General features: G+C 35.1%; 1 protein-coding gene across 1 annotated transcript; it reads right to left on the reverse strand.

Moving 5' to 3' along the window:
• Positions 1-5614: 5614 nt before the first annotated feature.
• Positions 5615-19320, reverse strand: LOC129258996 (protein OSCP1-like). The gene is made up of 7 exons (XM_064098410.1): positions 19153-19320; positions 18414-18494; positions 12704-12807; positions 11248-11458; positions 10777-10919; positions 9727-9796; positions 5615-7899 (listed from the first exon to the last, which is right to left on the reverse strand). The coding sequence occupies exons 1-7, from the start codon at positions 19306-19308 to the stop codon at positions 7786-7788; spliced, it is 879 nt and encodes a 292-aa protein (XP_063954480.1). The 5' UTR covers positions 19309-19320; the 3' UTR covers positions 5615-7785.
• Between the last annotated feature and the right edge of the window lie 4720 nt (positions 19321-24040).

Below are 24040 nucleotides of genomic sequence, written 5' to 3' on the forward strand. Positions count from 1 at the left end.
TGGCCAATCGTGGGTGGACTAATACTGAACAAGCAGCTAGTCCCCCCCCCTCCCCCTCCCCCTATATAATATTTCTATGTCATGCGAGGGAGCGTAGCGACCGAGCGAAAAAAATAATATTTTCAACTAAATCCTTGGGAATTTTTCATCTTTAACACGAATCAGGGCCTAGTAGATGTAGATGAGGGCATTTGACGATAAGGGTGTGAGGTAGGACTGGTTAACAGGACTAAAAAAAATGGGTTTGTGTTGGTACTCTCTCCAGGCGTTTTTTAAGAGCGATATTTTTCAAAATTTAGAGACACTGAAAGTAAAAAAAAAGGTATAATACAACATGACAGGAGATGGGGTTTTAATGTCAACAACACTCCTATATTACAAGGGAATGTGGTGACCAGGGAGAATTTGTTTAATGTGAAACCTAGCATTTGGAGCACTTTATATACTTCCAAATAAATGTATTTTTGCAACATCGTTGAATTACTGAATTGGTTACTCAATATACAGACCTACCCAATAATTTTGACAAAATGAAAAATGTGTGAATTCATTGCAAAATGTGTTTGAAAAAAAAAAACATCTGAAAGCGCTATAAACCATCAAACCTGACATAAAAATACTATTAAATATATAAATTGTAATTTTGTCGGCGGTTGTGCTTCATGTACAAAATTCTGCATTATAATTTGGCACGCAGAGCGAGCCGAAAATTTTGGACATTTTCTATACCCTCTCTCGTCATCCTAAACATGGATCGACACTCCTGACTATCATATGTTTGAAATAGGTTTAGCCTCAATCAGTGTGTATATAGCAACAGAGCCATTTTCTAGAAAAAAATATCCTGAAGAATGATAAAAATTCGGAGCTCTTTTGACCGAAGCCCCCCCCCCCCCCCCCAACCGCGCCTGGTCATAAATTTAGGCTACATAATCATCAATTAATTTGAATTGCGATGAAGCTGTGGTTGTGAAAATACTATGTTTGTTGATTTTTACCGCCACTTTACTTCTTTTTTGTTAAATATATATATATATATTTTTAAACAAATGCACACCTAGTTACCAATAATGCATTTCCATTTATTTGAAAGCAGGATAAAAGAGCATTGTAGATTAAATGCCTTGCTCACGGGCATAAGTGCCGCGGCCGGGATCGAACCCCGGACTTTCCATGTATAGCCAGGCGCTTTAGACCACTCGGCCACGGCACCTCCGACTTCTGAGAATAGCAGACGATCAATCAATGTGATCGATTGCTGCCGATACCTATTACAAGAAATTTGTTGTATAAGTGGGCACCTGTGCGAACTTATACGTGCGAACCTGTGCGAACTTTAGATAGTCCGGGCGAACTTCAAAGCGTGGGAAAGAAATACAAAGCAGGCAGATGAATAATTGTAAGGTTCATCTGTCAATACTTAGAGGATTAGGCCTTTTTTCACTTTTGTAAACTGCTGGTGTGGGGAGTGCCCATTCAGTCAGTTTTTACCATAAAGCATCCATATCTGTCTGAGAATACTACACTGTGAAAACTGTGGTGTTAAAACTGACACCAGTTGGTGTTAATAGAGGACCACACCCTGAGGTGTTGAAATTACACCCTAGAGATTGAACATGACACCAAAGAGTGTAAATGTAACAACCCAAGGTGTTGTAATAACACCTATGGGTGTTAAAATAACACCATCAATTTAACAACGGTGTAAAATAACTGGTGTGGTCTTCTATGTACACCGGTTAACACCACAGTTTTTGCTGTGTATATATCTGCCGGGGGGGCACACTTCTGTTTCAACGGCATTTTTACAATACAAATTGTAATTTTGCTTCTCAAAAGGGGTGGCACGGGCCGGCTGTGCCCCCCCCCCCCCCCACCTGGATCCGTCATTGTATCTGCCCTTTTGGATTAATTTGATAAAACATTGTAAACTCTTGATGAAGACGGATGAACATTTTGGTGAAATTGAATTTACTGTATGTATTCAAGAAATGCCATGGCAATAATTGTTTTAAATTTTATGTATATTAATTTGATCTTGGTTAGCAAGTTAGTGTCCTGCGTTAGTGTCATAACTAGGTGAATTCAGTTTTTTTTTTTCATTCTAAATTCCAAGTATTTAGAATAAATTCAGACCAGATGTGAAAAATAATTGATGAAATTTAGTTTGATAAAGATTGAACTTAAATCTAGAGATTTGAAAGTTATTCTTTGATATTAAAACTAACTCAAAAATTCGGCTGGTCACTGTGCTCACAGCCGATCTGGATGTATTTTAAAAATTATTATAAAAATTAAAGTGTTCGAGAAAATTATGCTCATCACCACTATAAAAGGTTCATGTTCTTATCATCAACCTCACTCACATATAAGGCCATATCAATACTGGATCGCAAGCAAGAGCACATGCACCACACTAAATAAGAACAATAATTCATTAAATTTCCTTGTGTTTGTTCATAATTTATTAACTAGAGAATGCCAGAAGCTTTTTTTTTCAGTGCCGACTAAAACAACACTGCACAAACATAAAGTATATATATTCAGCATGTAATATACATATTTCTACAAATTCAAAAGTGGTATAAATTACATGTGAAGGACAGATTTGAAATTGTGTTATTAAGTGTTCATAAATGAAATGTGTTCAAGTAGAGTCCAAGATCGTGAAATAGCGTTGGCCACAAGGTTTGTAGAATATTCTCAGATTTTGAAATAATAAATGCCTTAGGAATTATGCATAGTAACAATTCACTTCAAATACGACCAGAGCCAGGAGAAAATGCTAAATAGCATATTATCAAAATTTAAAAGTTCAAACCTACATCTAAAGGGGAGGTCAGGCCTTGAGATTTTAGCCAGGATATGTTGATTTACATATGGCAAGCCATTTATCATACATATCCCATTTCATGATATCAAGAATCGCCATGTTTGAACATAAAATTATTTGTCGATAATCAAGAGTTTTTATTTAATATAAGAAATGAATTCATGATACCAAAGAATAGGATTAAATGATACATCATTTCATAGGTTTATCAACATACACTGGCTGAGACATCTAGGCGAGACAGTAGTCTGCAGGCACAGACTCTGATTGAAACTTTGATCAACAAGTGGGTCTTCACACAAGACTAGCACATTAAAAGTCATTGTAGGGTGTGCATTCAAACCACTTAACTCAAGTGAAGGGTCTGCACTGCAGACTAGCATGACAACCCCTTAAAGGAAACCGAAACCCAAGAGAAGCAAATGTATTTGAAAGAGTAAAATTAGAGGAATTAGAAAAAAGTTTCATCAAAATCGGTTATGAAAAAAGCAAGATATGGACGTTTAAAAAGTCTTGTTGTACTTTCTAAGGGGATCCTCAAGTTGGCAAACATGCTTCAAAATGGCTGATTTTGTGGACAACTCTCCATTTGTTTTGTACACAAATTTTCAGATTTTCCTCATTATCTTTCAAATTGCATCTTGCCTCGTTCTGATCACAACATATGTCATTAGAAAATATAAATCACATCACATATGTCAAGATCAGGAGATAATGTGAAATATGTAAAATAAAGTGGGAAATCTGAAAATTTGTGTACAAAACAAATGGAGAGTTGTCCACAAAATCAGCCATTTTGAAGCACGTTTGCCAATTTGAGGATCCCCATAGAAAGTACAAGACTTTTTAAACGTCTATAACTTGCTTATTTCATAACCAATTTTGATGAAACTTTTTTTAAATTATTCCTCTCGTTTTACTCTTTGCAATAAGATTGGTTCTCGTCTTGGGTTTTGGTTTCCTTTAAGCACTGTAGTTAAGTAATTATATTTGGGGAAACGGACAGTAATAGTAACGTTTCAAGTAGAGAATTACAAAAGGGTCACATGGATTATTTTCACCCAGTCTTCTTCTCAGAGTCTGATTCCACATGGGAAAACCATTAAGTCTACTAACCATTTGGTCTAATAGCCATTTGGTCTAATACCCACTTAGTCAAAGTTTCATTTAGTAGAATGCCCAGCTGGTTTCATTTTTGCTTTCATCTCCTTATTTTCTTTTACTTTGTCAAATGAAACTTAGGTTCATAAACAGTTCATCTAACCATTTTCATTTCATAAAGACTTGATATAAAGACAAGTGCACAATTTCTAAAACAAGTTCACCATCAGCCAATCAAATCAACTGATTTCAGTAGCTTAAAACTGATATCGAAAATTTGTATAGTTTTTATGAAATGGGCCCCAAATGGATATTAGATGAAATGGTTTTATAGCATAAATGGTAAATAGACTATGTGGCAGTTATACAAAACTTTATGCGACAAAGCAGGATTGGATCACCTGGAAAGAGAACAGTTGACAAATTGAGTGAAGCAATTTATCAACATTATTTCAGGGGATAATGACCAACAAAATATGAACTATACAACACATATTTTAATATTCATATATATACTGGACTACATATCATATGCTTCTAACAATAAAATATATACTTTGTCTAAGAATAAAAACAAAAAAAAATCAAGGTGTCAATTTGAAATGATCACATGTGACATAAAATAATGCATAAATGCTATGGATGGATTAATTACACTCAGAGTGTTCAAGGTATTGTGACATAATAATAGTTATTAGAGTGCCTGACTTTTGCGCTTTGATAACACCAAAATATGATAAAAAGAATCATGAAACAAAGCTGTTTGTCCATGAAGGTTGATTGGTTGATTGTGGTTTAGCATAAACCTTTGTTTAAGCTAATGTGGATGAAAGGTGAAGAAAAATAAGCAGTGTAGATCAAATACAACCAAATGACCATCGTTTCATGAAGTATCGTTAGAGGCCAAATTGTATGGCAAATGATAACAGATTCCTTATATTCATATTTGAACTAGACTGCCAAATGTAGGGTATATCTCGCTACATTTCAGAGACTTTTAAATGGTTTTAATCAATTCCTTTGATATTGTACAATCATAAAATGTGGATTCATCGCAATAAAACAAAAGCATATGGTACGCAATTGAATTGGGAATATAGTAAAAACCTACATTTCAATCAATTTCAAATATGATGGCAAGTTGGAAATTGATGGCTCACTTGTGAAAGCACATCAAATCCTACTGTCTGTTACAACAAACTAACTGGTAATCAATTGCATATTTGCAATCAATTCCAAGATTTAAGACTAATATTTAGATTTATATATATTTATATATATATATAATGAATTTTAAGTTCCTAGCAATGTCCCATAAGAAAACCAAATGTGACAGCATTAGTACAAGTACAAATAATATCCAATATAGACTTGGTCTGGAAAGGAATATTACATTGCTTTGGAATGTTGAATATAAAAGACACCTACTTCAAATTACGAAACATAGATCTACTTTCAAGTTTTTTTTCAAAACAATAATATGCAACATTTTCAAGACATTAGCAAAATATAGATTTATATAAAGATAATGTTCTAATGAATTTAATCAGTCTGGAACATTTAGACTTGTGAGGATCGCTTTTTAATAGCCATCTAAGTCAGACCCAGAGATACTAATCTTCGAATGAAATATATCTTTGAAGCTCAGGTTTCTGATGAGTTTTAATTTTCTATAAATACATTAATTTTTTGTCCTTGTAAAACACCCTTCCTGATTAGGTGAAGAGATGTAAAATGAAGTTTAGTTACATTATCTTGGGAAACTTTTGAAAAAAAAATTATGATATTATGTCCTCATATAATGATAAAGAAATAATCTACATATAAAACACAAACTCAAGCCACCTCTACATTCAAAAGAAAAAAACATTTGCAAATTGAAGTCTTTTCTGACCAGACAAAAATATAAATCTGATTTGTTATACACAACATACACTTCAGCACAAATATAATGTACAACATTGTGATATGCTGCAAAAAAAAAGAGAAGAAAACTAAACAACACACACAAAAAAAAATTCAAGATTCAAATGCAGCTATCAAATAATATGCACAAATCCCCATGGACAGATCTTTACAATTCAAAGGTAGAACAATCCATAATTTTCTTTTCAAAAATTGATACGACAAAATAAATACCTTCATATGCATTGGCAATAGATTCAGAAACTACCTTGGAAATCACTTATTTTATTTGCAACTACATGACCAGTAGCTTTAAATGGGAAGTTTAAATGATGCTAAGTTTATTTTTAACAAAAGCAAAAAAGTGTTGGTGAAGGTTTTGACAAAAATCCATCGAAGAATAAGGGAATTATGGTTTTGTTAAGTTTTGATTTGTGACATCATCAGAGGGCCACTGCCCCAAGGTAATGTAATTTATATTCCATTAATTTCATATTTTTAATGTTTGATGACTTAAATATTTTTCTTACAGCATGCTATATGAACTAATATGTATGATAAGCTATTTATAATTTTCTGGAAAAAAAAGCATTTTTACAAAGGAAGTAACATCACATGTGAAGACACAAAATTAAACTTTGAAAATCAAAAAATTTGTTATTCTTTGACAGATCTTTATCAAACTTTTATTATATTCTGCTTTCATAACACCAAATTACCTTCAGGGTGAACTTTTCCTTTATAAGTCATGTGTAAAGAAATATACATGTACAATGCAGACAAATGCCTTATAACCAACATACCATCACTTGATGTGTGGGGGATTCTTCCACCCCCCCCCCCCAAGTGTGGCAACATTGGTCATTATCATGAATGTCACTTTCACATAGATACAACAAACTTCTAGTACTGTCTTTTAAATTTTACGGGTACTTATTAAAATCCATGAAACACACATATGCAAACAAATCAAAACTTATAGTTACTGGCATAAATTCACACAGAGAATCTATTGTTTAGGGAGAGATGAACTTTTATCTCATCACCCCACTTGAATAGTGTGACATCATTTATTTACGCCCATGCCTACAAACTAAATGTACATACATGTACATTATCAAACATGGACCAAGCTCCACTAAATCAGAAAGATAATTCATATACCACCTACATAAGTATATGTAATGCATAAATACATATTCCAGATATTTTAAATCCATACGGTTTAATGTACGTCAATACCTAAGGACTCTCTTGCATGTGCTTCGTATTCCACCATTTTTACAAGTCCTTTGATATCAACATACAAACCTTTCTAAAAAAAACCATAGAGTAACATTCAGATTCCAACAGACTACTCAAGAGTGGAACCAAGGACGATTATAATCGATGGCAAATCAGATTCAGGGAATGCAAGCACCCAAAAAGGCAGACGAAAATAAGACCCTGATATTCTCACTGTTCACGACACCATTTTGAACAGGATGCTTTTCTACATTGTACCAGACAATGCAATCTAAATTCACTTTTATGAAGAAGGCAGTGTCATTTCTCACAAAACAACCACGCACAAAGATTCATTTTTATCATTCAGAGGCCAATTACACAAAGTTTATCAATGATCGTAGAACATTTTTCCACGATTGATTACATTGACTACAATGTACAATCCATTGTGAAAATCAAGCATACGATTAATCGATAACCTTTGTGTTACGGGACCCAGATCTTGTAACTTCTCCTGTGAATCATATTATCCCATGGTTATTGTTTTTCCAGTGAATTCAGGTGTAAGAAGTTAAAGAAATATCCAATTCCGGAGCAGTACAAACATCTAAAACTGTCTCTCAAAACACTCGACATTAATGGCACATATAAGAATGTATACATGTATAATACATCAAGAATTAAAATCTGATTGCTATATTAAGTTGTGACCTTTGACCTCATGATGCGCTGTCCATTAGTTCTAAAAGGTCATCGCCCTTATTGGAAGGACCTGTGGCATCCGGGATGGCCATGTCGCCCATTATTCTACTCAGCTCCTCGCTCGTCTGGATCTAAAGAAAAGTGATACAACAGAGAGAATGATTGTTTAACCCATAGGCTTCCCATAGCTACAGCTCTATACAGTGTACTTCTATGCATATTTGTAGCTGTGCCAAACGAACGCATAACATGTTCACTCATGAACACTAAGTAGCCCTGCAATAAACCTGGCAAAGGGGAAGTATGTTGCTAGCACAATATGGATTAACATCAACATAGCATCAAGATAAATACTGAAAGATCCACAGAGAGCGAGAGAGAAGGGAGCATTAGAAAGGAAAAGTACCCATGATCCAATCCATACCCTGGCTACCCAGTTACAATCTGAAAACAGTAGCTCACAAAAAAATGATTGATAACAAAATAAAAAGAGGGCTTATAAGCCCAACTCCCAATTAAACTCATTGGCCCCTATTCTGAAGTCGGGTTTTACCATATCTACGCCGGGGTATTTTGGGAGTTCATATGGCCGGGGGGGGCCTCCCAGGCCCCCCCTTGAGATCTCGGCCGTCGACTGCGCGATCGCACCGAAAATTGGCACGCATGTTGTCTGGGATATAATCTACAAAATTGTATAGTTATTTATTTCATGCGAATTGTTATTCAGTAATTATGCTAATTTATGCGTAATTAGTATGCAAAATCATACTTTTTCCTCTTACTCCATAAATAAAGCTCCAAATGTTCTAATTTTTGGCATAGAAACTCTTTGTGGTGTTCTTAGCAAGTTTACATGAAAAAATTGTGATATCAGATCAATTTGTTATGTATTATATTGTTTTATGCAATTTCTTATGTATTTCTTTGTTTTTGGACCCTTTGTTTTTTATTGTTTTTTCAATGAAATTCATTGGGGACTCTTCTAAGATCATAAACAGCATAAAATACATACATTTAGACCAGCAAAACTAAAAATAATGATACATTTATGATTTTTGGTTGAAAACACAATTTACATTGACTTTGTACACGAAATCACGTTTTTGAGCAATTTTTGGTCTGACATGCACTTACATGTTGTGTATAATTTCAGAACCGCGTACCCGGGAGCCGCAAAATTGGTCTCAAAAGTTGCGCAAGACTTGAAAGTAAAAAGTCAGCGAGCAGCGCGGTCAAAAAAATTTGTGCGGCGAAAATATCGCGCGACTCGTTGAGGGGGGGCCTCGGAGGCCCCCCCCCCCCCCCGGCCTAGATAGGGTTAACTTAAACTCAAGTTTAAAGTTGTGGTTTAAGTATGGATAGCCAATTGTTCCATAAATCACTAACAGTAGAGATATCATATTTCAGCTCATTTGGCTCTAAAATCATTCTCAATTGTCTAGGAAGTATAAATAGATTATTGTCTTCACCATCGATGAATCAGGAAAGAGCACAGTAAACATAAGAAACGTTCAACTTAATAAACAATTTTGATACTTTAGGCTTCCCATACTTCAACCACAACTTTAAACCTGACTTCAGAAAGCGGGCCATTGATTTAAACTATACAAACTTTCTTTCATAAATAGTTTATAAGGTGCAAGCTGAACAAAAAAATTCAATGAAATTCAACAGAGTGAGCTAACTTCGTTGAGGATCGATCAGTTCGTTATTACAATTCCTCAGCTTACATAATACTCATTAATCATTACAATAATTACTGACTGGTATTCTTCCAAGCAAACTATAATATGATGGCTGTTGAATGGAAGGAATGAAGCGCAATGCTACTGTAATAGCAAAGTCAGTACCAATTTTTTTTCTTCATTTATCAAATAGGATCCATAATCTCCATCTCACTTTACTACATTTTTCAAAATATTCTTTTAAATCAGTGATATTATTTTCTAAATACCAACCTTTGAGGCATCAATGTTGATGACCTTGAAATCATACATGTCTGGAGGAGGTCGAGCAGCAGCAAACTTCCTGAATGGGGGGAAATGATATTTTTATGCTTGTTATTATTGTTATTACTTACAAATGAAACAATTTTTTAAAGAGATGATCAAGTTTTTTGTGTTTTCGTGTTTTTACGACGTAACGTAGTCCTGACAAGGACTGTTGGGTATCATTCGGATAATTATTATAAGAAAAACTGGTGATCTCGACGTTGAGCATGTGAAATCTGCTCTTTATCAAGAGTGAAGACTTGAGCCAAAAATGTTTGTGATAAGTAACTAATTCACATGTTTGAATGCAAACAGCTAAAATACTGAAAGCATTTAATACATAATATCTTATCTTTAGCACAAGTTGTTCTGCCCAGTCATTTATCAGTTGTTTCATCGGAAAACCAGACAGGATGAGGTAATACTAGAATCCCTTAAGATTGATCAGACTGTGCTAGTACAACAGGCTCTAGTCTCTCATTACACAAACTAGAACTCCAAACCAGAATGTAAACTGGAATGAAAACTACAACTTGGGACAATCCTTAAAACTTGCAGTATGACCATACTTCAGCACGACCACACTTGCCAACAAGGGTGTTTGGTAAGGACAGGGGTGTGTGTATGTGTTCATGGATGGGCAGGAATGTTAGAGGTATCCTGTTTTCAAATATTCCCTTAAGACATACCTTTTTCCTCAATCAACTTTCCATTTTATCTTGAATATAGTGGTAATTATCGCAAAATTATTATTCATACATTGTACGCGCTATGGTACTTTTTGTTTTTAGCGCCTCTAAATATCCATTATTATTATTTTTGGGGGAACCTGTAAATTTAAAGTTTGGACCAGTGAAAACTTGAATCTACCAGTCGGATAGAAGTAGGTCACACCTGCAGAAACATGGGTTATAGTGGCAGCCTGCACTCAGTGAGAACCACCTAATGCCGAGGTACAGTACATGTATGAATTCACTCCTTTTCTTTTCTTTTTTGATCAATAATGGAATGACTTACTCTTCTTCTTCATCTGTATTGAACATGCTGATCCTAAAATCATTTTCTTTGCCAGGACCAGCAGATTTCTTCTCTACCGCACCCATCAGATGAGCCAGGAGATTAAGCTCTGCTTTCACCATGGGATTAGGATTAGCTGATGCCTGTGGATTAAAAAAAAAAAAAATCAAGATATATCTTTCATGTTCACATTTTCTAGGACTTGTTTATTTCTCATTCAATCATGACAATTCATAAATCCTTTTTGATGGAGTTTTATTGAAAATATTACATTACTTCGATTATCCAATTCTATTTTGGTCAAAACGAAAAGCTCTCAATTATTAGTTCTGTACATTCCCATTTAAAAATCTGCTGCTCAAAAGAGAGTTTTTTTTCAATGTGGAGCAATCTGCGATCCGACACCAGGAAAGCTATTCCTTGGACTCATAAGCCTCCAAACTTGTCCAAGTATGGGAACATCATACTCACATGTTCCGCGGAGGCTTTTGATTTGCCCCTGCCGCCGGAGTCCCCCATGACTGTGGCTTCTCCCGTCTTTGATGTACAGTACATGTTCCTTCCGAGCTTGATGACCCTGTCTCCTTCCATATCAAACGAGCCCTCCTTGAAGGAGGCAATGTACTTCCCTGGGCAGGAGAACTCCTCCGTCTCAACCTGCTTCCCATCTCGGTTGAAATATCTGTATAAGGAAAGGAGACGATTCCATGACACTTTCTCCGGCGACAATTGCTCCGCTATGAATTCAACAAAGTTATCAAATAACTAAGTTCAACCCTGTACCCTACCCTAAACCTAACCCTACATGTAATTCTATTAACACAAAACTATATTACAACCATTAATAGCTCCATGTTATAACCCTACATGGGCATTTTCACGGTAACTGACGTTACACGGCACAATTTTACACACTTTTCAATGTGTGTATGATTATCTCTAAAACAACAAATGATGGGAGTTTGCTTTTTGTAAAATTGTGCCGTGTAACGTCAGTTACCGTGAAAATGCCCACATGTACATGCACATGTATATCTTTGACAAAATAAAGCCCGGAGCAAATGTTGTGTGAATATGGAGAATGCTATTAAAATTAAAATCTTTAATAGAGACATGTATCTTGAGAATATGGGTGATTGTCATTCACTGTACTTGTACATGCACAACCCATAGAGGTACTGTGCAAAGCTTGAAGGAAAGGATTAATCTGTATTTCAGGCACGTAGCCAGCATTAGCTCCTACAAAGCATTTCAGGGGCCCAAATGGCCCCCGGGCCCATACATTTATTTGTCATAGTTGATGCTGGATACGCTAGTGTATTTGCTCCTCATATTGGCATTAACCACTAATTTTTTCTATCATTTTCATGAAAAACTAGAAATGGATATAATATTGGTCAAAATTGAGTGAAAACCACCTTTCAAAGGAAAGTTGTGAATTTGCATTTCTAAACAAGATTTGTTTTCTTTGCGTTACCAATTTGTGCAGTAATTAGCTTTTAAAGGAAACCAAAACCCCAAAAGAGAAGCAATTTTAGTGGAAAAAGTAAAATGAGAGGAACAATTTAAAACCAGTTTCATCAAAATGAAATAAGCAAGTTATGGACTTTTAAAAACTCTTGTTGTACTTTCTATGGGGATCCTCAAATTGGCAAACGTGCTTCAAAATGGCTGATTTTGTGGACAACTCTCCATTTGTTTTGTACACAAAATTTCAGATTTTCCCCTTTATTTTACATATTTCACATTATCTCCTCCTGACCTTAATGTGGTGTGAATTAAAATTTCCCTTTACATATGTTGTGCTCAAAAGGCAAGATGCAATTTGAAAGATAATGATAAAATGAAAGCCTTCATTTATATGCCTCTCTACATTTTCTATTAGTTTGTAACACCAACTTGATTTTAGAACAAATATTCTACAAACCTGATTGTTCCTGGAATCTCTGTGCCGTATGGAACAGCGCCACCGAGGGAATGAACAAACCGCCCGTTAGAACTCTGCACCTTCTCTTTCAAGAATATCGACACCTGACAGAAGAGACGAAAGGTTTTAACATCAGGTTAAAGTTCAAGGTTTATTAAGTAAAGGCATCTTAAATATCGACAGTCAAAGACATGTCATTCCCACAGGAGACCTACATGTACAAGCAGCTTTACAATAATACAAATCCTCACAGTCACCATCGTTTAGACAAAATAATGGGGACTGCCAGAAAGCTGCAATGAGAAGACGCATAGCACCCTCATAGCAAGATCCTTGCTAAAAGAAGTGCAATGGATTTTTGACAATGTAAGGGTTGAAGTTATATATATAATGTTTATCTTCAAGTGAAGATTATACATGTACATGCACATGTATATTAAGTAACCCATCCCAACCACAAACATTCAACAAGTTCTAATGATGAAAATGTGTGTCTGGTCTCACTGTCTGTCACAGTGCTCATCTTTACTGAGTAAAAATATTGGATCTTGTATTGTTGATTATTTTTACAACAAACACTGAATGTCAGTACGTGGACAAATTCGTAAGTGTTACCCAGTCCAAACAATGAACATTGGTAAGTATATGTGCTTAATATCAAGTGTTTGTGAAAGATGCTCCTCCACCTCTTCATTGGTACCGTATTTGTGTAGTTGAATTTTATGATTGTGTACATGTACATCACAAAATGTCATATGGTGATGTCACAAAAGAGGTTTAATTTCTTGTGACAACACAATTACCTGATGCTTGAGCAGTGAGCACACTGTCAATTATTAATGCACATGTATGCTGCATAAGCCCAGCTAGCAAAGTATCACATGCTGTCAGAGGTTCATACAAAGGAGACAGGAGACTGCCTAAACTATAATGATGATAATTTTGTTTTCCCAAGAATGTACTTGTAAATATTGGAAATACTGTACAAACTTATGCTATTAAAAAATAATGAGAAAATATTTTAGAATTCTTTTATAAATTTGTTATGAACAATTAATTTTAAAAACATTTCGACTGTAAAGTATGTAAGTGATATGTACACATGTACATACATGTAGGCCTATGTATCTGTATGTACATGTATCTTTTTTATTCAGTAATTGAGAGTCCTTGTTTACTGTTTACAGTACAACCTTGGGCATTATAAACAAAACATTGCAGTTTCATCCATGAAAAGACAATAACACTGTAAGTCTCACATGGAATTACATGTGGTTTCAGACCACCTCAAAGTTTGTCAGGTCAAGGTATTTTGGCAGTGCGAAAGCAAATTACGCGTAATTTCCCCAAAAGAAAATACCCGCTATTTATAGTACAGGCACTTGTCAAAATATATACCGCTACGTCCAAAGTTCCCAACCACTCGATGAAGAAAAAACTGTGTGGCTGTGAAATTATCAATACAATCCCAGGTAACCATACATACTCTAGCTTCTTTCATTAGTTTCAATGGCGATTGGTTATCATAGGGGTACAAGGTTAATTATGATGAAAACACTCTAAATAGGAATCAGATGCGTATTTGTGTGTGTACTCACTAATTAACTTTAATCGACACAAAAGACAGAACGTTCTCTGAGTGATGTGCACACCTACATATATACTACAATAACTACATGTACATGTAATTCTGCTTCTAAGACTGCTTTTACTGTACTACATGTAGTTTCTGTAAATGATGAACATGTATCTTATATCTTTTTAAAATATTTTTATTTTTAACTGATTACTTCTGGTTTTGGTACTGCTAATACTGTACTAGTACCTGTACAGTAAACATAAAGTATACATGTACGAATTCAAAACATTTCCCCTTCTGCAGTCAGACCGCAGGTCCCTATGCTAATGAGCAAAAAGGCCAGATTCATCCAAATCATCTCGTGGCTGAATCCTCCTCCTTGCAAAATCTCGTGATTCGTGAGATTTTCTTTCTCTAAGAATTTACCTGTTTTAACCTCAAGTTAAATGAAATATTATTGCACCATCTAGAGTAAAGGTTACTCTTTGATATTGGTCATTTCTTTTGTATACAATATTTTGTTAAATAAGTAAATTTCTGGCCTGAAAATGTGCCTCAAAACTGAATTTTCTTCCTCCGTTTTCTTTTGCAAATTGTGCAAAACTTTTATTTTGAGCCTCAATGATATCTATATCAACATAAAGCTGAACTTCTGTACTTTCTCACAATGCCGCTCTTGATATGCGGCACCTTTTAATCGGGTCAAGATCACACTTTTCCCACCAAGGTACAAGACGAGATTTCTGAAATTTTGTACTTGCATGAAATCCAGAGTTCTGATTGGCTGGATAAGGTTCCCAGAACAACAGGCGCGGGGTATTTAAGGAGATTGCCACATGGGAAGTGTGACCTTCCCATGAGCCCAGGCTCTAGAACCGTTGGAATTTGCCAGTGTGTGGTCTGTTTGACCAATCAGAGTGCAGTATTTTTGTTTTCAAGCTGCTTTATGTACTTGGCAAATGAAAAGTGTGATCTTGACCCGATTAAACCAATTCTTATTTTGAAACCTATATCATTTTAAAGCATACATATTCAGCTTTATCATGATCTAAAAATCATTTGGGCTCAAACAAAAATAAAGTGTGAAAAAAGCAGCTTTTGTCAGGTGAAAATAATTATTTTGTAGCATATTTTAGATCAAAATTTTAACCTATATTACAAAATCTTTGAACAAATCTAAACACATGAGCTGAAAGAATGATTCTTCCTCTTTACAATGATACCAAATTTATGAAATTCGATGCACAATTAGAGCAGCAATGACCGAATGAAAAGAGGTGTTTTGGTCCGCATCAAGCTCATTAAATATGCAAAACATCTCAAGTCATGAATATCACTTGGATGAAAGAAGCCACTTTCTTGGGACCTGCCGTCTGACTGTCTGTATTTGATCTAAAGTGTACCTGCCATGTTTATCTATCATGAAAAGCAAACGGTCTGACAATTATCAAACCATACTTCTTATTGGTGTGCAATATTGTACGTACAATATATGCAGCATCAAACGTGACAATGAGTCACATTAATTTGGTCATGACATATCACATTCACAATTATGAATACAGTACTTCTCTGTGAACTATTATGCAGGAAAGCTAACGACGACATTGTATTCATACGTCGGCTCTATGATATCATTAATCACAGAAATGCAAATGCAGTTTTCACCGGCATCTTCACAAAATACCTGTAGGTTTGCCTCATTTGCCATGACACTTAAGAACACCTGTTACCATGGCAACAAGCAACACAATCAAAGAGGCACGCAGTGTACATGTAGCTACATGTACATGTAGGAAATCAGTCATTTTGTTGTACATGTACAGTAGTATAAATATTGCAGGATTTTGTGCTCTAACTGAACTATCCAGTCAGACTTCATGTCTCTACATGCTAATGAGAAAATGGGCTAGATTCAATCCGAATCCTCCTCCCTAAAAAACTCTCATGAATTTTGTGAGACTTCCTTTTCTCTATTAATTTGTCAAACCACTTTATCCCACCTGAGTACAATAAATTCAATTTTATTGAACCATTGAAGAGAGGAAATTGTTATATTTCATAGGGGTCCATTATTTGTATTAAACTCTTCTGAGAAGTGAATTTCAGTCATGCCTTTATACAACAGTATTTTCTTTGTAACTTTCTTGTTCATTGAGCTTTATATTAGAAACTTTTTTTTTTCATTTTGAGCCTGTATAACGCAGTATTTCAAAGTCTGTACTATCTCACACTCACTGTCAAATACATTTACTATGTGACAGTTTTTTTTAATTGGGTCAAGATCACACTACATGTATGTACTGTACATGTATTTCAAATCAAGTTCAATACAAGAACGATTTTTTGAATTTCACGAAATCCAGTGTTCTCATTGGCTCAATATGGTTTTAAACATGCAATTGTGCTAAATTTTAAGAGATTCATTACTACATGTACATATAGAGTGTAACCATGGAGACATAATTAGGATTTTGGGTCAGTATATGGTGTGTGCAGGCTCGTTGACCAATCAGAGAGCAGTATTCTTAGTTTGAAGCAGTGATACATGTACATGTGTATGATGGGGTGACCATAATTTGCGCACATTTTAAAAATCATCATGAAGTTGATTTTCAATCAAAAATTTCTCACAGCTCACACAAAATTAATCAAAATCATGAATACCAAACGAAAGGCAAGATCCTACAGTCAAATTCGCTTGACGGAATTATAAAGTAGGTCAAGGGTTTCTCTGGTATCACGATCTCAAAATTCCACGGCGATCGACTAGTGCGCGCGCTCGGCTGAAGGTGTCATAAAAAAGTGTGACCTTAATTTGCGCACGATCGTTTTGCAAGGCTTTAGAAAAGAAATCAAGCAGACAAAGGTAACATTAATTGTATCAGATGGAGGTTAAAATGCCATAAAGTCGGTTGGTATCACGTTTTACTTACTTATTTGGAGACTTCCGCTTGCAAACTGGCAATTCTTAATGCTTGTCGAGAAGGTCGGATTTTCTCGGAGCGGACGCAAAAGGTAACAAAATTTGCCGATGTTTTGCCAATATTTTCATAAATAGAGACCTTACCTTCAAGAAAATTACTATACTGGGTAATTTTAAGTCACTCTTTCTGTTGGTGATATCAGTTTTTCAAAATATTAATTAGATATTGAGGTATTCGCCCATGCGAAAAATTAGATAACGCGCGAATTAAGGTCACACTACCATACATTATGTATTTTGTCTGAGAAAATGGAACTCAAGACCAAATTAAACCTACGTATGCATATAGGTCGCTTTAATGATGTACGGGTAAAACAAATTTACTCGAACAGAATAACATGTAGATTCTGAAAACAGTAACCTTTGAGAGGTGAATAATTATCCATACCTTCACCAACATTTCAAATGTTTTTACAAAGTCAAAGACATGAGTATTAAAGAATAACTTCCCTTTTTGAGAGATGAAATTTGATGAAAGAATATTTTAGAGCAGCAATGACACAATTGATCAGCACCCAGCTCGTTAATTATGCGGAACATGTGTACGTCAGGCATATCACTTTGACGGAAGAAGCTACTTTTTGAAGACCTGCCTAGTGACATAGTAAATCTGAATAATAAATATGGACTCCTGAATTCTAAAGCCATTTCACAATTCAGCATTTATTATTTAAAATTTGATGATTTTTAAGGGCAAAACTTTCTGACACAAGCACAATTACATGTATGCAAGCTAAAGATGGTAGTAATTAATACAGGGTTGAAAATTTATTTGTCAAACATTACAGGTGGAAATTTCCAAACAACTTTTCATTTCAATGTTTGTCAATTTAATTACCAATGTTGAATTAACCTTGACTACATAGATGTACCTCATACAAGTAGATGCTTGGTGAAGTATTCAAGGTTTATGTACATGTACATGTACAGTAACATCCAAAATGTACTCTGTACAAACTGTGAAAATATTGTTCAATTTGTATAATACACACCAACAATTATTGTGACTCATTAGCATACATTGGAACTGAGTCCATAAATCACAAAGGTCATACATTCTTGACTGTAATACAAAACATTGCAAAACATCAGCAATAAATTTCCAAATTTATGTCAATATTAAAAACGGGTTGCATTTTCCTTACCCTTATATGCATGTCTTGAAAGAAGCCTAAAAGTGTCTGTCGTATGAGCTGAAACTCTCCCAATGTTACACCAGAAAAGGTCTGACGAAGAAAGGTATGGCAGGAAGAAAAATACAATTTACAATTCATATTTCGCCTCTTAATGTGTGGCATGAAAAAAATCATATAATATGAAATGCCAAAAATTTCATTCACAAAGATGCTTGATCGAACAAATCATATCTGGTACATGTACATGTAGGTGATGCATTCATATCTAACTTAGATTCGTAATCCAAGTTGCATGTATCTGACATTCTCCAGTGTCAATTTCTTGTACATGTATATTTAACAGGATATTGATGATGATGAAGGTGATGGTGATGAATGATGATGTTGATGATGAATGATGATGTTGTTGATGATAGTGATGATGACGCTGGTGATGACGATTTTGATGACGTTGATGATCAATAGTGATGATGATGATGACAATGATAGCAATGATGATGTTGATGATGGTGGTGGTAAAATTGCTTAACCAGACTAACAATTCCGTGGCTGAACCAAGGAACCATTAATTAAATTCATACCAATTACACAACATCCTAGCCCCATATTATGGCAAATTAAGATTTTGCATTTATAAACACCCTTCTACATGCATGATGTACACAGCGCAACATGAATGGTCAATTTTTGGCTCAAAGCAATGAATTGATATACGTTCTTTTGGCACTCAAAAACGAACTATACCAACCTTTAAGAGCAGACGACAAACGCCCTCTACACCAGCCTTGAGTGTTGGGTTGTCACAAACAAAGCTTCTGATGGCATCCATGTGGTTTAGAGTAACAAGAAGAATATCCTTAGGTTTGAGACAGAGTGATATCTGATATTTGACAGCCATCGTCATCAGGTCATACAACTACAAGAAAAAAACCAATCACTATGATTTTGGTCATGTGTACATTACTCTGTTTCAAAAACTGTACATACAAGTGTACATAACCACAAATTGTATTGGAATTGTTTTTTTTTAATAGGCCAACTGTATCTTTTGTATCCAAAAGTGTAAAGGATGTTTTCCCTGATACAGCGTACATGTATGTATGTTCCTGCTATATATTTGTTCTTTGATTGTTACCAATCACAAATTATACATTATTATGATAAAAAATGCTGTCTAGCCAATCGCATGTACACTGTAGAGGCCATAATTTTAGAGCTTTTTGCAGTTACATTAAAGTTTATGACATGGCAGTCTGGTTTATAACTTAGGTACATGTACACTGTAGAGTACAGTGAGAGATCTAAACATACAGTACATGTAGGTGTTTGTTATATTTGGGTATTAAACATTTAAAAAAAACTGATTTTTTAATAAAACATGTAAATTGTAAGTACAGTTTTTTTCACTGTACATGTATGTCATGTACACGTACATGTATGTCATGTATACAAGTGTACATCAGAAATGATGGCCAAGGTTTTGACATACATGTATATCAAAAAGATCAAATTTCAGTGAATAGTATAATTTGGCTTTATGGTGAAGACACAAAAATTACAAGTATACAGTAAGTTGTTATCTAGAGTAGATCTTAAAACAGTTTTGGAAACACACACTCTACACATTATGTACTAGTACTACATGTAGAATTAAACCAATTGGTTGTTTTTTTCAGTATTATATTGGGGGGAAACAATCAAGAGTTGTTTCTTAAACACCGTACATGTACAGATGATGACATAAAAAAATCAAGATGGGAGGTGGGTCAAAATAAAAACAAAAAACAAAAAACACAGTAATCTACTACCAAACATGATAGAATTTTCATAGCAAATTCTATTTGTTATTTAAACAAAATATAATGGGACTTGGAAGAGAAAATACACAAGATAACTAAAATCTTAACCAATATAAATGTAGTAATTTTACATATTACAATGTACATGGTGTGTACATGTTCATGTACATACTTGCAATTCACACAATGCTTGATACATGTACATATAACACTCAGACAGAATATTATCATCCTTGGTTCAATAACTAAGAAACTGCTTTGAAGGCAAAGCCTGTTGCTTGGCAACAAACATATTAATTGTTGCTTTCATTAATAATACAAATTCCAATTAACGTGTATGTGTACCAGTGGAACTGTGTGCAAGGCATTCAATCACTGAGCATACATGAATGTACATGTATGTGTTTGGAGAAGTAAATTGTATTAAAAGTGAAAGCAAAAGGAAAATGAATCAAGAGCAAGAGGAGATATAATGTACATACAGTAAATGTACATAGTACATTTGTACAAGTATGTATATGAATTGAAATTGTACATGTTCTACATGTAGACAGAGAGAGACTGACAGTCAGAAAAAAAAGAAAGGAAGGAAGGAAGGTAGGTACATGTAGGTACATGTAGATAGATAGATAGATAAAAGGGAAAAAAGAGGAGGAGAATAGAAAGGAGGGGGGAAAGGGAGTACAAGAACAAATTATAGAAAGGGAGACTGATAAATGGATAGTGAGACAAGCCATAGGAGAGTGTAAGAGAGAGAGAGGGGGAATAAAGACAGACTAATGGAGAGAGGGATGACAATGAAACTTCATGAGTGAACTTGAAGTGTATAGGATTCAACATTTTTTTTAGATTACACTGTATACTAAAATTAAGGCAGGGAATTTCCAAAATAGTTTGATGCTACAGGTAAAAATACAGAAAGAAAAGCATCATTCTTTTATTCATTCATGTAGTGTATCATGGATGCAAACAGTGTTTGTTGAATTTTCCAAGGCATACTTTGGTATGCATATTAATTGCTGTTGATGAAATTTGCAGTGATAGAAAAAAACTTCAAAGAACCACTACATGTAACTCCTTTACTTGTAAAATGGGGGGGGGGGGGGTGCAAAATGTAACAATGCAATTTCCTTGTGCTTTGTAGAAAGCAACTCAAACCATGGGATGTAATCCAATGAATGTTTTTCATGGATGTACATGTAGAATAAGAAAGTTATCAACATTTGTAACTTTGATGCGATATTGTAATTATAAGGTACATGTAATGCATTTCAATCTCAAGTATTTTGCAAAAGAATATTAAAGAAGTTTAAAGGGGTACTCTACATGTAGCCTAATAATAATATGATTCAAATACATAATATACATTATAAAGTAAAATTAGACAACCTCTGAATTTCATCAAAATCGGACAAGGAATAAGTGAATAACAATTCTATGCATGTCTTCATATTGCAATGAACAAGCTGATAATGTCATATCCCCACTTTCTCCACAAAAAAAAGATAGTACACTACCAGTCATAATTCTTTGACTCACTATTACATGTACATGTATTGTACAGCTGTTAAAACCAGAGAATAGATTCGGTCCACTGAAAATGGATTTTCTGATTTCAAACGTGGAAGATAATCATCAAGCAGAGCAATTAAATTTCTTTCAAAGGAGACATCGTACACACATGATTTCAAGTAAATGAGTTTTTAGAAGTAGGAGAAAGTGGGGACATGATATCATCGCCTTCGCGCACACAGGCTGTTAGCAGCACGCACTGCGCGTCGCCTTCCCCCACAAAGGCTGTTAGCGTGCACTGCGCACGTGCACGCTAGCAGCCTTCCTGCGGGAAGGCAACGATATAACATCTAGCAGTTTTCAGAAAAGATTGCTATACATAAACTAAAGAGTACAATAACTTTTTTACTTGTTATCAGATTTGTATGAAATACGTTTTGCTTGATGAATGAAAATATAAAATTATTTTCAACCCGTAGTACACCTTTAATGATCAAAGGGGTACTCAAAACTCACATGCCCCCATACTGACGAGTGATATACCCAAAAATACACCTACATGTCCAGTGGCGTACCGTGGGTCACGGCATTGGGGGGGCACCAGCAAATATTTCGAGTCACTTAGGGAGCGCGCGAAGCGCGCTCAGTTGACAGGTATTCTGACCTAATAGAGACATTTTAAGGACATACGGTGCCATTAAACGGATGTGTATCTCACTGATTAAATAACGCGAGCGCGAAGCGCGAGCTGAAATTTTTTGATATTCAGACCTAAAAAAGGACATTATAAGCAAATTTGTTGTAATCATGATCTGTCTTGCTAAACAAACAATGCGGCGCGAAGCGCGAGCTGAAATTTTTGTATATTTTGACCCCAAACAGGGACATTGTAAGGACTATATTTTAGGAATCCATTTTGAGTATAAATATCTCAGCATAGTCATATAATGCTAGTGCCATCCTTTGCTGATTTTGTTAGAATTACATCTAAACACATGAAGCACTTTTTGTAGTCATTGTAATCATGATTATCATACGCATCTCACTAATCAAATACTGCGAGCGCGAAGCGCGAGCTGAAAAATTTTGAAATTCAGACCTGAAGAGGGGCATTCTAGGGCTTGTTTTGTAGGAATTCACTAAGACCTTACGTATTTCACTAACCAAATGATGCGAGTGCGAAGCGCGAGCTGAAAATTTTTGGTATTCAGATCAGAAAAATTGACATTTTAAGGACTGATTTCAGGAATTCATGAAGAGCAGATATCTCACCAATCAACTAATGCGAACGTTAGCACGGACAGGAAATGTTTTATATTGGTACTTGGTATGATGTTCCTCCGAGATACTTCAAGAAGAGTTTTAACTGGAGGTAATCAAATATTAAGAGCTTGAAACAGGGCAATCACTGTAAGAAGTCATGAAAAAGAAGCAAATATCACTACATAAAACAATGATAACTCGAATTGCGAGGAAATATATTTTGTGTATATTGATTTGAAAACGGGAGGTTTTAGTACAACAGGATTATATATTTCGTTAAACAGTCTATGCGGGCACCAGGAACAAAGATGACATAGGCCCTGAGCAAATAATGTTTCATAAATTTATGAAAAAAATGCTTCTTATGTAATATAACATAACATGATATACAGTGCGTCCCAGAAAAAACGAAACCGAGATTTAGCGATGATTTATCATAACTTAATCATAAATAAAATAGACAAATGACCTACCAATGTAAAGCTTAGAATCTCCTCTTTCATCTGGTATTACTTAGATTATTCCTCATACACGCATGATTGAGCAAAAACAATTCGAAGAAAGGATGCCAAAAACTCATTTGGCGGGGGGTATCTGAATTTCAAAAAGAAAATCACATGACTAAAAAGTTCAATATCTTATTCCCTAATTCGACTCTCAATCGTGAATAAATTATTTTCAGTCACGCCTCACTATCCTTAAGCACAACCAGTGCAACAACATCAACACCTGAAATAGAAAACATTTATATACTTTACAAAAAACATACCTGTTTCGAGGGGAGCACCAAGCTTCGACGGCAAGACAGCACGAACGGTACTTACTGACGAATGTACTGAGGCCTCCCTCTGAGTTCAGATCTCGAAGAACTCATCAATGTACTGTACATGCTGTAAGGCCTATTCATCCATCAGAATTCTCTTTGCTCTATCTTCTTGCATCCAGTCAATCGTCCACATATCCATCCCGAATAAGACGTCCGTACTGTGCTGTGTCGAACTCGGTCAGTGAATTCCGAATGTTTAGGAATTCAGACACTCCTCACGCAAGCATTGTTATGCT

Source organism: Lytechinus pictus, chromosome 4 (assembly GCF_037042905.1).
Source record: "Lytechinus pictus isolate F3 Inbred chromosome 4, Lp3.0, whole genome shotgun sequence".
Lineage (NCBI taxonomy): Eukaryota > Metazoa > Echinodermata > Echinoidea > Temnopleuroida > Toxopneustidae > Lytechinus > Lytechinus pictus.